Raw genomic sequence first — 16,271 nt, forward strand, 5'->3', positions numbered from 1 at the left:
TTGTAATAATAAATATTTGTAATAATACAAGAAAAACACAGGAAGTAACTTCCTATATCATCAAAATGTTAGTTATTATTTCAGAGATTGAAAAAGTGTCATCCTGTATATAACAATTAAGCAGTCTTTTGTTTAGCTTCATTGAGCAGATGACGCGAGATTATCAATCTTTGAATTTGTGCAGTACCTTCGTAAATTTGATAAATTTTTGCATCGCGCATCAATTTTTCTACAGGATATTCAGTATTAAATCCAGCACCACCAAATATCTATAAAATATTTCAAATATGAAACAATTAGATTATTTTTTTAAACGAAACAAACGTGTTCTATAGTAATCAATTATGTACTTGTACAGCATCCGTTGCACATTTATTAGCTACATCACCACCATAGCATTTTGCAATGCTGGCAAGAACTGTAGCTGTTGGAAGACCCTGATCAGCAGCCCAAGCTGCTTTCATCCATGCAAGTCTAGCTGTTTCAACACCAATCGACATATCTGCGAGCATAAAAGCTATAGCTTGATGTTCTGCTATTGCTTTGTTAAAAGTTTTACGTTCCATTGAATATTTCGTAGCTTCATCTAGCGCTCTCTGAGCTAAACCAACGGATGAAGCTGCAACCTATAAGAAAGCCAAGAACAATGTTTAAACAGTTTAATTTCATATTATATATAAATATTCCCTTTATTTTACCATTGGCCTAGTCTTATCAAAGGTGTTCATAGCGATTTTAAATCCTTCGCCTTCCTTGCCTAAAACATTTTCTTCCGGAACACGGACATCTTCGAATGTTATCATTCGCGTGTCAGAAGCTCTTTGCCCCATGTTCATTTCCTATTTCGCCACAAAATAATTTTACTTTATTTTAGAAAATAAAATGATTTAATATTAAATGGGTAATATTTTAATAACAACAAAATTTACTTTACGACCTGGTGTTACACCTTCACTTTCGCGTTCAACAATAAAAGCTGTGAAAGCTTTACCAGCTGGAGCTTTTGGATCAGGATTTGTTCTTGTTAATAAAAAGTACCTATGCACATGTACTTTTCTATTAAGTAAATATCAAAATAAATTATTACAAATAAATTAATGATAAATTTTTTATACCAGTTAGCAACACCACCATTTGTTATCCACATTTTTGTTCCATTAATAATCCATTCTTTTCCTTTCTTTTCTGCCTTTGTTTTGACACCTGCTACATCTGATCCAGCTGCAGGTTCAGTGACACAATATGCCTACAATTTTCATATTGTGGAAGTATTGAGTTAATGCAAATATGCACAATAAATCTATATTTGATTATCTTACAGCAACAAGTGGCTCTTCGAGGAGTCTTCCAAGATATTTCTTTTGCTGTTCTTCTGTTCCATATGCAATTACAGGAGCTTGCTATAAATACAATTAAAGTAAAACTACTTTATGCAAATAAAAATATTGTAAAACTGAGCTTACTCCTAATCCTGATCCTTCTAATGCAGTTGATATTCCTGTACAACCATAAGCAAATTCTTCTCCAACTAAACAGTTATCAAAGGTACCAACATCCATTCCTCCTGTAATAATAACAGTTTACATGCTAATGATTTATCCTCTAAAATTATGTTTCCTTTGAAGTTATATAATTATACCACAATGTTGAGGAATACTCTTGTTCAATAAGCCTAGACTCCATGCTTTTTTAACAATGTCCCATGGATATTTTCCACTTCTATCATATTCAGCAGCACTTGGAATAATTTCTTCTTTTGTAAATTTTCTTGCTAATTCTTGCATTTCCTTTTGTGTATCATTTAGTTCTAATATAAATATTACATATACCATAATAAGAGGTCTTATTTTTATGGACATCACTATACTTTTTTATACATTTGTTATACCAACCAAAACTAAATCCTGTAGCAGATTTTGTTGAAAATGTTCGCATTACTTTTTTATGTGTTATACTTTTTAATACCTGATAAACATATGGTACAATATTAATATCTTTAATAGCATAACAGAATAAAATTGAGCACATAGCTGTTTTTGTATAATTGTGTAAATTATATTTTTACATCTTTCTATATATATGATCTTAAATACTACTTTGTACGAAATCTATTTTCAATCACTTACCGACCGTGAAAACATTTTGATGCTTCTTTGTTTCTACTTACAACTCGAAAATGTTCTCTTATTAAAAAATTCCAATACAGTTACTTTCGAATACGATGACGATTCGTAAACTTTTTATATTAAACTGTTGCTTTATCTTAAATCACCAAAATGTACAGCTCTCCTACTTCTTGAAAATACTGACTGATTACTGATTATTAATAAAGGCTAAAGTTCCTTTGCAATAAAATTATACAGACCAAAGTACAATGGCGCTGTTACATCCTTACAAAAAATACTTCTTATTTACATTGCGTTTTCACATTTAAAATTAAATTGATATGAAATGGGCATTTTTGCTATTCACCATTTAGTGCACATCGCATGTAGTGAAATATGAGGATTTACAAATAAATAGCTGATTGGCTATCTCAAAATCATACTTTCGTCTATCAAATTTATATTTATATACTGTAGGTAAATTTTTGGATGATATCAACGCGTAGTTAGGTACACTTAAACACATTGAAACATAAAAATAATTACAAGTGATTTATTGAACATAAATTACAGTATAGCTATAACTTTTTTTTTGTTACTAAATATGCAACCTTCAGCAATTATAACTAGCATTTTGTAGATAAGATTAATGTACTTTATCATTCAAGATTAGATTTAAAATTAATAAATAATGAACAAGCGAAAGTGTCTTATCAACTCAGAGAAATAGGCGCGAAAATTGTGGTCATTTCCCCGACATTTAAATTTTATCAAAAAATTTTGAGGCCATATTAGGAAATCTAGATTAATTAATAATTTACTATGCATATATTTAATTAAGCGACAAATAACAAGTTGTACATGATATAATAATATTATCTATAACAAAATTTAACTATTTAAGCTGTAATAAAGAAGCAAATAAATCTGCCAGTCAATATAGGATCGTCTTTGACGACTAAGTTATTAATATTTTTTTACAAAAGTTACAATATGAAATTAAGTTAATATATGTAAACAAGTAAGTGACTATGCTTGACCATTTCAATTTTTTGTTAAAATAATCATCAAAATTGACAATCAACTGTCGTAATCTCTTCAGCATGACGATAGAGATTCATCCATTAACAAACAATCCTACAGCAGCTTGGCATGAATTGTCACAACAGCAGAAAGTTATTAAAATAAATACTAAGCTTCCAACAACTGAAGCACCGAATGATAAGGTAAAAAGCTTAGATTACTTGTCATCTTTTTATTATTATAAAACATCCTTTAATTTAACCTAAAATTATCAATATGAAAATACGTACAGTGATATAATATAAGTGTAGAGATAGAAAATAATGGATTTGAAATGTTTAATTGTATTTTAGCTTCGTATTGTTTGTATGAGTGATACTCACTCATTAACACCATTCATAAAATTTGATATTCCTAAAGGAGATGTTTTCATACATGCTGGAGATTTTACAAAATGTGGTAGCTTGCAAGAAGTTGTAGAATTTAATAATTGGATTGGTGAGTAACATGAAACAGAGATGTTCATTTTCAGTGTTTCTTGTATTAATATATATTAATAGTTAATTAATCTGTTGTAGGTAACTTACCACATAAAAATAAAATTGTTATAGCTGGCAACCATGAACTTAGTTTTGATCCTACATTTACTCACCCCTTTTCTTTACAAACTAGTGGGGATCGTCAGAAACATACAGGGACCAGTATTCTTGATAACATACCCACATTGGGGATGTCTAAGGATACTCTTGCAGAAGCAATACAAACTATCAATGTTAAAAATTATTTAACAAATTGTACTTACTTAGAAGATTCTGAAATTGTAATACATGGAATAAAAATATATGGTACACCATGGTAAGTATTTATATCCAAAGTTATATTTAATGTTTGTATGTAGTTTGTACTGATAATAATTTTACAATGCAATATATTAAGTACCATGGACAACATTTGTAGAACATTATTTCAGATATAATGCATACACTCCTAAATAATTTCCTAAAAATTGTAGGCAACCAGAATTTTGTAAATGGGCATTCAATGTACCTCGTGGAGAAGCATGCCTTTCAAAGTGGGAAATGATACCATCAGATACAGATATCCTTGTCACACACACACCTCCTGTAGGACATGGAGATTTGTGTTGTAGTGGTGTAAGAGCTGGATGTGTTGAATTACTTTCTACAGTTCAAAATCGAGTTAAACCAAAGTACCATGTTTTTGGGCATATACATGAAGGTATGTTATTAAAATAAATTGTTTTCCACTTAAATAAATGATGTCCTTTCTATGTTACAGGGTATGGCATTTCATCTGATGGGAAAATAATATATGTGAATGCATCAACATGTGATTTAAATTATTTACCAAGTAATCCACCAGTAGTCTTTGACATAACATTACCACCTGGTCATTGTAAATCATAAAAATCCGAGAAGTATAGTAACAAATTTCATAACATTTCTTATTGAAAAAAAAAGTATACAAATATAGGAAGCTTAATTTATTTATTCGTAAATTTCTGTGAATTTTACTACAAATTATGTATTCTTTTGTAATAATTACAATCTTATTTAAAACAAAGAAAATTACAGGACAGTATAAAAAAAATTAGTTTTATGAGATCATTTACTTGAGAGCATTCTTATTTATATAAGATGGCATGTAAATAGAACAGTTTTGTACTTGGATAAAATTTTAGTTTATATTATTTTAAGAAACTATCTCACAAACATGTGTTCAAACAAATTATAGGAATCTTATGTACTACGTAATTTTTAATATAAAACTTACACATTTTTATCTTTATTAAATTGTTGCACATAATACTACAAATTAAATTATAGATTAAGTTACTTTATCATGTTAAAGTACATATAAGATCTTAATTTTATTGCTATGTTAACAAAATATTTCGTATTGCAATCATGGAATACGTCATTCAATATATTTGGTTAATTTCTTCACAATTGATTGTTTACACTTTTAATTACAATGTAATAAACAATGTTTATTAATCGTAGAGTTCAATAAAACATAATATCCGAGTATTATAGTGCAACATATAGACCATAGGTCGATACGTTGTAGTTAATAATGAAAGTCAAACAAGTTTCTCAGCTTGATATTTAACTAATTAAATAACTGTACTTGAGGATACTTGTTTTAATTACATTTCATACACAATATAATGTTTAACAAAATATTTTTAAAGACTTAACTATAGCATGATAGATTGTAACTTCAATATTTAAATTATAAGTATTAATAGTAAAAATTATCATGTATATAATTTTTTCAATATAATAATAAAAAGTAAAAATTGCATTTTTTTTAAAGATATTTATTACAATATCCAATTCATTAACACGCGGCATTTTTTATTAAATTAAAAAAAATTTGCATGTAAACAACGCTGTGTTTATATTGACTTATATTTTCATATTATATTGGTCCAAAGCTAACTGTAAAGTCACTTTCCTCGATTAACTGAGGGCATAATTGTTTTCGGCAATAGAATTATGTTCATATAAATAGCGACCTTTTTCTTTCCATAAAAATTGCAGTAGTAAAAGATAGTCGAAAAAAATACAATGTCTTTCTGACATTATTTTTCTATTATATATAATGTAGTAGATTGATGTATTAGAATATGGCCATCATACCACATCACATCAGAATTGTAAAAAGCTAGCTGTTTCGACGCTTTGTATTACCAGTTGAAAAATTGTACATACATATTGCAAATTTTTACATTTGACTGTAAAACATGAAATATGCCTCTATGGCGTGTTCATATTGTATGAATGTCTATTTGCATCCATTGCAATACTTTTTGTCCCCAGTTATATACAATTGCTAGGATAACTCTAATGTCATTTCATATCGCAATAACAGATCGTGGAATTTAATTTAAACGGTATAATTATGTTTTAACAGGGATAATAATGTATTCTGTATATTAAGTAATGGCCTAGCGAAATTTTAATTACTTATAAACAATTTCACTTTGAAGGTTCTTGTTTGTTGTTTTATCTATTCCTTGTAAACTTATTTTTCCGAAATGGACAACACAGTATGTTTTATTCGTCTAATGGTTCACTTTTTATGTACGTCTATCAAAGAAAAAAATATATACGATTTTCAAATGAAAAACGGGTTACTAGTGCTTATTTCAAGTTTGCTCCTATAGGCAAATTAGTTTAAACTAAACTAAGAATAACAGCAAACGGATGTAAAAATATTACATTCTTCTTACATATTTTAAAAGAGTACATTATCAGGAAGATTTGCATCTAATACGGTACATTTGAAAACAAGTACGATACAGATTCACCGTTGTGAGTCCGTCTTACTGCCTCGGCAAACATCATTGATACATCGATACACTAAAACACAAAAACAATCAAATTAATTAAAACTTATTCCTTTTTGTTGATAAGCACACCTGTACTACTACTGTTACTGATTTACCTGTATCTTTGGACAATCCTTCATATGACCATCTTGAGGAATGGTATTTGTTACTACCACAGCTTCAAAGCAAGCATTATTAATTCTACTGATTGCTGGGCCACTGAATATACCATGTGTTAAAATTGCATATACTTTTGTGGCTCCAGCTTCTAAGAGTTTTTCTGCTGCATGACAAATGGTGCCACAAGTGTCTGCCATGTCATCTACCAGAATAGCAACTCTATCTTTTACATCTCCAACTAATACCATACTGGCAACCTCGTTCGCTTTTTTCCTTTCTTTATGTATAAGAGCAAATTCAACATTTAATCGATCCGCAATGGATGTTACCCTGTTAAGATAATTTCTCCGTAACGTTTGCTTTAGATTAATATCTACCTAGGTAAATTACCTCTTAGCACCACCAGCATCTGGAGAAACGATAATGCTGTTTCGCCATTCAACAATGTTTTCTTTAATCCATTTTAAAACAGCTGGTTCAGCAAATAAATTATCAACTGGAATGTCAAAAAATCCTTGAATTTGACTAGCATGCAGATCCATTGTAATAATGTGATCAGCTCCTGCTACTGATAACATGTTTGCTACTAATTTTGCGGAAATAGGTGCACGACTCTGAAAAAAAATTGCATATTTCAATTTTGTGAATATAAATGAGTCTCTCAAGTCCATTTGCAACTGGAAATATCCTGCAATTTAAAAAAAATTGCTATTAAAATTTTTGTAACACTTTAAAAAGTTGTGTAAGGTCAACAAATAAAGGAATATATAACTCAAGATATTCTTGGTAAAAGACATATGTCATATAAAAGAAGTTAAACATTTAATTCTTTGGAGGGGACAAAATATGAATACAATGGCTATGTTCTGAAATACTCATTAAAAATATGTTGTACATGTGTACATACAAATAAAAGGAAAAACAGTATGTTGCAAATGCACCCCAGTTAGACTCAACAAAAAATGTAAGTAAAGCAGAATTCAAACTTATAAATTATAATACAGAACACAGTGCATCCTGACATTTTAATTTAATATGAAAAACATAGAAGGACTTTTAGAAGAATAGAATAAATAACTTTGTAAGTTTAAAATTATAATCATGGTTCATAATGAACAAACTGATGTACTATTGATATTATACTAATTAACATAACATTTCTTAAACAAACCCAAATGCATTGTGCTCAGGAAAATAGTTATAATAAAGTTATCTGAATAAACTTATCTATAATGAGCATAAACTTCACAAAAGCTACCTAATGTTAACATCTTAAGAGTAATTTTTGTTTGCAAATCATTTTACTGGCATAACATTCTATTACCATGACAACACAATCACAGTTTGTTCGTGTCAAAGCACTATTTCGTTAATAAAATATGCATTCTTTGATTAGTGTGTTTGGACGATAACATTTTTAGCAACATAATAATTAGTACCCATTTAACATTCAGGTGTGTACCCCATTATGTATATGTAGATTAAAAATGTATGTAGAATGCTATTATATTAATATTTTGCCCTCTCATTCAGATATCAACGATATGCTCTGACCAAATAGTTCATTCATTCATTCATTCATGGGGGTACCATTGTGCTATATAGCAACAATTATAAGTTTTGTTAGTCCTACAAAGAAAATTTTGTAAGAAACTAAGAATCATATTACAAATCGAATTGTTCATCGAGTTATAGTTACAAACGTTACACTCGACAATCTTGCTGCGATTATACTCACTGTAGAGAGGTCGGGCACAAAATCCTGAAAATACCCAACTATTCAGAAATTTAAGAATATGTATTATCAATTTTTTGACAAGAATTGTTTTCAATATATATTTTACTCTGTACAATACAATCTATTAGAAGATTAATCGTTAAAAGCAGAATTTTAATAACAACAATAGTAATAATAATAATAACAATAATAGTATTGTTGTATAAATTAAATAAATTTTCCTTAAACCAATATACCTAAATTGTGCTTATGTCTGTGAGATGTAGTAGCATGCAATTATTAATGCAATTATTAATACTTTAAATGAATAGTAATAAATATTTAAGTAATGAATTTAATATAATAAAATGTATTAAATAGGTAATGATAGTAAATATTGTAGTACGGACGCACGGAAGGCCCCCCTCGATGAATTCTGATACTAGTTTTGCAATATTCATCTGGGTTATCTATTTTCTGATAACCTCAGATAATTGCTAAACGCAATGCTCCAGTATAATGTATTTGTTGTTTACCGTTTTGTTAACTTTTTATTACGAGATTATATCTTTTATCCCATTTATGTCCCATTTTATAAAATGAAGTATTACCCTAAGACCACATATGTGTACTAATTAAAATTAATATTTCTGAAAAATTGTTTCATGCAGATTGTATGAGATTTAAATGTTTGTATTAAACAATACATGTGTCATTTTTCTCTGAAATGTATTTTGTACCTTTAAGCTGTCCCATAAAATGCATGAAATGAATAACTAATTCCTTTTAGTATAATATCTATCCTTAACTTTTTGCATGCTATATTTTACTATTACATATGAGAAATTATAAATCAATTTTTGTACAATGCATGTAAAACTCTGCATGAAATACTGCATGTATATTTACATACAGTAAATATTTATCATATTTAAAGTGCTTACAATATATGTTTGAAACTTGAAATCATTTTCTTGTAACATATTTTAGAACTTGATATTAATATGAATTTATGTTAGTTATGACCTCAATAAAAGTATGTATGCAATAATAAGTAAAAGTCCTACAAAACAAGTGTACCATCTGGTACAACCCAATGATGTAAGCCAAAAAATTACAAGCATATCTTGTATGATGATGAAAGTTGATGTTTTGTGCTTCAAAAATGATATTACTCCACTGGTCTGTTGCAAAGCTAATAAACAAATAGAGAGCAAAAAAAGACCGCTACAAGTTACCCTGAATTTCCACTCGTTTGACTTCATGACAATTTGATTCTTAGAATTTGAGTTGTCACCTCCATCACCACCCTGTGAAGATACCATATAAAAAAAATTTTACTTCCTCTTCAGCAAGTCATATTGTCCTTAATGCAAAGGTTGCATTTTCATTGTACATGAATGATTACAAAAGACATAAAATAAACAATTTATTAAAAATTTATTGAAACCAGAATTTATCACACATAATATGTAATATGTACACAAATGTGATGAATTACATCAGAAATGTTTACTTGTGAGAAATAAGTACATAATAAATATTACTTGTAAACAATATAAGGCGCGTACAAAGCTAAATTAGAAATTGAAATATAATACTACTTCATAAAAACTGTATATTTACTATTTTTTTTTTCTACAAGAATATCTACTTTATTTGCATATGCAAAGCAATTGAATCATGTTAATTAATGGCATACATCAACAAGATGACTATTATGTATCTAGAATATTAGATTCAGTGAAGCATATTTTCTGTAAGTTAATTTGTTATATAAGTGTTTTATGTTTACACAATTTCTAAGATTTACTTAAGGTAACAATAATAAAATGTTATTAATTTTTAGTAATAACACAAATAAACTATTAGATGTTGAAAAGTAAAGAATAATGAATACATAGGATGTATAAATATATAGTTACACATAGAGATAGATATAGATATTTTAAAGTCAGTAACAAACAAACAACAAATGTCACAACACAATTCAAATGAAATCAATTGTCAATTATTATGTACTGAACATAATAAGAAAAGTGATATTAAATAATAAGAGATTTTTGGTATAAGGTTCAATAGTTGGTTCAAGCATGGTAAAATACATACATGGTCAGAATATCTTATAAGAGATACCATAGAATGGTGATAGAACTATAAGATTACAAGTAATATAAATAAATTAAACTTAAACTTCATTAATACCTTTATAGTATTTTACTAAATTTTTATTAATATTCTATAACATGTAAAAAATAAAAGAAACATGTTTTATCAAAAATATCCTACCTTATCTTTCTTATCTTGCCTTGCATATGGGAAACAAGGAATTACAGCAGTTACTCTAGATGCAGATGCAATTTTACATGCATTGATCATAATCAATAGTTCCATCAAATTGTCATTTACTTCTCCACTTCCACTTTGTACAATGTACACATCTTCTCCTCGAACAGACTCTCCTATTTCCACACTAGTAAAAGTATAAAGGAAACAATTCTAAATATAATAATATTATTAATATATATTGTGCATAAATAACTGTATAAGCAGCTAATGAATGTAAAAACATAGATTAATCAACTTATAGATATGATACATGAATTTATAGATGTTTCTTTACACCCAAATTCCTAATATACAATTAAATTAGAGTTAACTTGCAAATACTTTAATGCATATAAGCCTCTATAAAATTTGTAAACTGTTAAAATGACATATACACATATTTTACTTATTTTTGTGTATGCATCTGATTTTTAATATACTCAAGATTATTTTCATTTTAAAATTGTATACACTGTGATAAGAGTAAAAACTGAACACATAAACAAACAATAACACAGCTATAAAATATGCTTATCAAGTACTTGTCAAGTTAAAATACTCTTGAATTACATATTGATATTTGTAAAGATACACCGATGTTAGAATTCATTAGAATGTGTATTAATAATTGTACTAGTTGACCTTCAAGTTAAACGTCGCGGCTTTATAGTATACGGGAAAACCGGCCTTGCGCGACAGGGTTGTTTGTACACTGGTAGGGTTGATAAATTAACAGGAATACAGAAAAAATAATATAAAAATACTAAAAATGTTCCGCCCTTTACAGAAAGATGTAATAAAAAGAAGAAATTTAATTGAAATTTCAGGTGACACGTGGTCGGAACCTCAGTTTAACGTAATGATAATAACGTGGTTATAGTGGAGATTGCGACCATTACCATGTTTCGAGGTTGCTAAATTTCTTGGTGACAACTTTCCCAATGTCGATACCGAGTCTGTCGACGATACGTTGAGCCAAATCTGGATGCGACGTGCCACTAAAGACTTTAATGTTTGGCATTCTGCTTTGTAAAAGTCGCCCGCGAGAATTTTCTAAGTTTGCGCGTAACAAACTCTTAGCACGCACTGGCTGGGACACAGGCATCACTAAAACAGAAACCACAAAGAGACTATCCAATCAGAGAACGCTTTTAATGCCGGATGTGACGTAAATATTATGCTCCGCCTATTGAGCGTTGGACGTAACCGCGTAAAGAAATTTCTTATCTATTTTTTTCTTTCTCGACAAAAAAATAGACTAAAACCAACAAGTTTATTTTGTCATATGATGAAAATTGCAACATTTTTGACAATGTTACTCGTCATATTTGTTATGATTGCTGCAATATAACCATCTGTTTACGAACAGTATTAATAGTCAATTTTATAATGCAATAATCCATTAACTTATATGTATTCCATCTAATTGTAAGATGTAAACTATGCTTTTTATTTATTTTTATATTACGTGTGACTTAAAATAGATTAATGATTAATTTAGTCCACTATAATTGTACTCGTCATGTTTTCTATTATAACCTTTCTTAGCTATATGGTAAATTTAGTCAAATTATTACTTCTTTGATGTACGTTTGTTTTCGTGCAAACTGTAAACTCTCTGACGTGTTTCAACGAAGATGTGTATAGTTTATATAAATAATTAAATTCTTGTTAAAATTATTCATTTACTATTTACGAATTGGCGCCACAATGTGCAACGACGTGAACGTAGACGAAATTCAAAAGGGTGAATACGAGCGGGTGACAGTCAACTTTTCTCATCAATGTGGCGCCGGCGGTGATTGAATGATAAATTGGATGTGTCCGTGAGCGGAGATTTTAGTATAGAACACGGGTTAGAACGATCGTTTTTCTGAATAGAAAGAGAGAACAAATTCAAGTACTATTACCTGAAAGATTTGAGCACGTTGACGCTTTCAACAAAGTTCATTAATCTATTCGAATGACGATGACAGTGTGCTGACCGTCTTACCGATTTGGAAGCTATGGCGGCGAACATCGCGGCACAGAGAATTCAACGCGAATTTAAAGAGGTTATAAGGAGCGAGGAGGTGAGTGTACAATAGTTTCCTGTGATTTGAAAAAGTATGATTTGTTTTTTGTAAAGTGTAAATATCAAGATTGCTTAACAACATTGTTTAGTTGTGCGATATCATTCCGAAGAAATCTCATGTGTGGCGTGACAAAAATGTGCCGCAATTCATTGGCTGATAAAATCACCGCGAACAAAGCGTAGGCACCTGTTGTATGGTATTCTTGACTGTCATCGGTTTTTAAGTCCGTTAAAATTCGCCAATTAAACATTTCTGTTATGTTACAGTAAAAAAAAAATGATATGAAGTACTTTTACTTCAGAAGAAAGAGAATTATGAACGAATTTTCTACACTTTTCAGAGATTCTTCAATGAATTAGAATGCACCCTCAACTGCATAGAATAATGTATTTATTTTGTGATTAAATGTAGGATTAATTGTTGATGCATCATTTTTTCCATTAAATCTTTGTTTAAGTAATACATACCATGTGGTTTCAATTTCTGTGAGCAATGACATGCTCGTTTGGTCTTGCGTTGCAGAAGATCCATTCTCTATGCACAAAAACATCTGTTTTGATCTACCATCTCCACATGTTTATACAGTGGCAAAGTATGTCAGAATGTCTCAATCTTTATGTTGTGACAATGTAAATTATCATTGTATGATGTTACATCATTTTGTTATCAGATGATAGTGTCAATAGGTCATTGGTTATATTCTGCATACATTTCCAAAAAGTTATTTAATATTTGCCATTATAATGCTGCATAATATATAGTAGTTTTCTCTGTACCTCTATTAAAAGTATTATATGCTTTATTATTTATATAAAAAATTACATAACTTACATGTCATTTAATAAAAAACACTGATGCACGACAGGCATTTATAATTGTAAGTATGTATCTGTTGGAAAAGTTTTGATGGTAAAATAAATTGGTTATAAAAATATTTATTCTTGTTAATAATCTATTTAAATTTTGTTGTAGGTTGCAAAATGTGCGATTAAAGTTGACTTGGTAGATGATAGTTTTACTGAATTAAAAGGTGAAATTGCGGGTCCACCAGATACACCATATGAGGGAGGTAATTTTGTACTCGAGATTAAAGTTCCCGAGACATATCCCTTCAATCCTCCTAAAGTAAGCACTTTGTAAGTCAATATGATTAATGTATGTTAATGATAAAGTCTTAATTTTATATTGTTCAAAATTAAGAAAGGTTAATATAACCTAAAGCATGACAAAGCATTTTCTAAGTTATCTTTGTTGAACTTAACTATCAATTTGTTGTTTATAATACTATAAGTGGAGCTCATGTGCTATAAAATATTAATATATTTAAGTAATTAGAAATATTTTATATTGTTGTTATATTAAAAACTTTTATATAAGTAAGAGTTAAGTATGATAAATATGTAAATATTTGTTTATGCACACACACACTCTGTATTTTAAATAATACGTTTTTGTTAAGCATGTAATTTTTTGTAGGTGCGATTTATAACAAAAATATGGCACCCTAATATATCTTCAGTAACAGGTGCTATTTGTTTGGATATATTGAAAGATCAGTGGTATGTATTTGGGTCAAATAAGATAGTATGTAGGGCATTGATATTTTGAAATGTATTGTATATTTTAAATATTGATTTTTAGGGCTGCTGCTATGACTTTGCGTACAGTATTGTTATCATTACAAGCTCTATTATCTGCAGCAGAACCAGATGATCCACAAGATGCAGTAGTGGCTAGGCAATATAAAGAACATCCAGAAATGTTTCGTCAAACTGCCAAACATTGGACATTTGTATATGCAGGTGGTAAGTACATGTTATAACTGTAACTATATATGCACAATTGTTTTACTTAATTCTGAAATTAATGATATTTTTTGCAAAACCATTAAAACAATTACAGGACCAGCAAAGATGCCTGATTTAGATGATAAAATAAGGCGACTAACAGATATGGGTATTGAGGAACATAATGCAAGAGTTGCTTTATCTTCATATAATTGGGATTTGGAACGTGCCACTGAGCAGCTCTTCAGTTAGTGATAACTGTATAGTTAATCTGTCATATAAAAGCACTGCTCATTTTGTCATTACAAAACTTCTGTAACACCATGCCCAATTACTGATACCATAGCAGTTTCATAATCAAATTCAGCACCTGTAACGACAATATTTCAATGGCAAAAAATTCACGGAAAATTCATTTCAATATTCTTAAATAATAGTCATTTATTTAACTTGTAAAATAGGCATGAAAAGACAGTAACTAATAAAATCTGTTAAGTCCAACTTTATAGCCATACTTTAAAAAGTTTTGTGAAAATTATATCATTTTTCATCTCACATTCATTACAAATTTTTAAATGTTATTTAAGCCATCAGTTTTTGATTCTTACAAAAATTACATGATGCATTTATAATTTTTTTTATAGGAAAATTAGTTTCATGTGTTAAACATTTATTAAATTTCTTTGTACAATTACTGTATACTTTTAAATTTCTCATTGGCCTTTCCTTTCACTTTGTGTAACTATATTCAAATGATTGGTTTTTTTCAGTTTTGAATGAAGAAATACATTTAATTTTTGCATGAAGCAGTATTTAGTAAATATTTTTTTGTGTTTTTATAAATCTACATCTATGTTATATACTCTGTTACATCGAAACAAAAATCATAATTAGTTTATACTTCTATTATTAACTTCTTGTAGATTTCTTTAAGCCGTAAAGAGGTTTACTCTAATTAAATCTGATTGTACATTATTGAAATAGACACAAACTTGTTAGTGTTAAATGGTATTTGTAAAAAGAGCCGTAAACATAAATGCTGTACTGTTAATATTTAAATTGTGTACATTTTTGGTGATGGGTTATGTTTCAGTGATTCATAATTTACTATGTCATTTATAAATATTTTTTTACATATGCATAGTTTTCTGTACTCGAAGCTGGAGATGTACATTCCACTTTAAAAAAAAATTGCATTTACTACATCATTAAGAATGATATAAAATAAATTTGATTTTTAAGTAAGCATAAGTTGACAACAAAAAATATTAAAAAGTATGGCATTGATACTTCCAAGTAACGTTGACACTTCCAGCTTATGAAATTTCAGGAAAACCAGTTTTATATTAAGAATATTTAATAAAATCTATAAAGTTATGTTGTTTGTGAAAAATTACAGGTTTATAAATAATTTAAGAAAAAACTAATTACTCTTAAATCACTAATAAAATAGCAGCTCATGTAGAATACATTTGAAACTTGTTCAAAGAAAACTACTTGTGTAACATTCTATACATTATCCTCTACGAGTTACATAGATTTTTCTTAACATATTTAAGCAATATCATGTCTCTGACAGTGCTAAAATAGGAGTTTTTAATTTTTTTTTACATTTTCTAGTAATGGAGGCTGTGTTAGAGGTGTACTAATAGATTATAATACTGTTTGGTTTATTTGATCTAGAGTTGCTGATTTTAAAACTTAAATACACATGGGTTAATTTAAGAAAATAATTAGTTACAGCATCTATAAAGATTC

The 16,271-nt window shown here is 28.8% G+C and overlaps 4 protein-coding genes across 8 annotated transcripts in view; 2 read left to right on the forward strand and 2 right to left on the reverse strand.

Annotated features, from left to right (window-relative positions):
• Positions 1 to 116: 116 nt before the first annotated feature.
• On the reverse strand, positions 117 to 2,372 carry LOC108574061 (probable medium-chain specific acyl-CoA dehydrogenase, mitochondrial). The gene is made up of 10 exons (XM_017936572.1): positions 2,127 to 2,372; positions 1,893 to 1,965; positions 1,640 to 1,807; positions 1,464 to 1,564; positions 1,320 to 1,400; positions 1,116 to 1,246; positions 930 to 1,038; positions 699 to 839; positions 351 to 626; positions 117 to 269 (listed from the first exon to the last, which is right to left on the reverse strand). The coding sequence occupies exons 1-10, from the start codon at positions 2,139 to 2,141 to the stop codon at positions 117 to 119; spliced, it is 1,248 nt and encodes a 415-aa protein (XP_017792061.1). The 5' UTR covers positions 2,142 to 2,372.
• Positions 2,373 to 3,044: 672 nt separating this feature from the next.
• On the forward strand, positions 3,045 to 4,557 carry LOC108574071 (metallophosphoesterase domain-containing protein 1). Its single transcript, XM_017936583.1, has 6 exons — positions 3,045 to 3,126; positions 3,208 to 3,331; positions 3,482 to 3,626; positions 3,707 to 3,983; positions 4,141 to 4,367; positions 4,428 to 4,557. Exons 2-6 carry the CDS (start codon positions 3,209 to 3,211, stop codon positions 4,553 to 4,555), a joined length of 900 nt encoding a protein of 299 aa, XP_017792072.1. The 5' UTR covers positions 3,045 to 3,126; position 3,208; the 3' UTR covers positions 4,556 to 4,557.
• Positions 4,558 to 5,506: 949 nt separating this feature from the next.
• Positions 5,507 to 16,271, reverse strand: part of LOC108574034 (ribose-phosphate pyrophosphokinase 1) — a 13,488-nt gene continuing 2,723 nt past the window's right edge. Inside the window, exons 1-8 of one of the 5 annotated variants that reach the window (XM_017936530.1) lie at positions 13,194 to 13,270; positions 11,551 to 11,758; positions 10,613 to 10,796; positions 9,562 to 9,633; positions 6,997 to 7,220; positions 6,603 to 6,936; positions 6,388 to 6,517; positions 5,507 to 6,244 (exon numbers count right to left, since the gene is read on the reverse strand). In XM_017936530.1, the coding sequence (XP_017792019.1) occupies positions 6,425 to 6,517; positions 6,603 to 6,936; positions 6,997 to 7,220; positions 9,562 to 9,633; positions 10,613 to 10,796; positions 11,551 to 11,758; positions 13,194 to 13,257 (1,179 nt within the window). In that variant the 5' untranslated portion in view covers positions 13,258 to 13,270 and the 3' untranslated portion in view covers positions 5,507 to 6,244; positions 6,388 to 6,424. Of the gene's footprint in view, positions 6,518 to 6,602; positions 6,937 to 6,996; positions 7,221 to 8,344; positions 8,369 to 9,561; positions 9,634 to 10,612; positions 10,797 to 11,550; positions 11,759 to 13,193; positions 13,292 to 16,271 lie in introns of those variants that run through there. The other 4 variants (XM_017936532.1, XM_017936533.1, XM_017936531.1 and 1 more) reach the window with 4 other exon arrangements.
• LOC108574035 (ubiquitin-conjugating enzyme E2-22 kDa) lies at positions 12,465 to 14,970 on the forward strand. The gene is made up of 5 exons (XM_017936536.1): positions 12,465 to 12,723; positions 13,699 to 13,851; positions 14,203 to 14,285; positions 14,368 to 14,531; positions 14,629 to 14,970. The coding sequence occupies exons 1-5, from the start codon at positions 12,658 to 12,660 to the stop codon at positions 14,763 to 14,765; spliced, it is 603 nt and encodes a 200-aa protein (XP_017792025.1). The 5' UTR covers positions 12,465 to 12,657; the 3' UTR covers positions 14,766 to 14,970.

The sequence above is a fragment of the Habropoda laboriosa genome, unplaced genomic scaffold, assembly GCF_001263275.1.
Source record: "Habropoda laboriosa isolate 0110345459 unplaced genomic scaffold, ASM126327v1 scaffold145, whole genome shotgun sequence".
Taxonomy (NCBI): Eukaryota; Metazoa; Arthropoda; class Insecta; order Hymenoptera; family Apidae; genus Habropoda; species Habropoda laboriosa.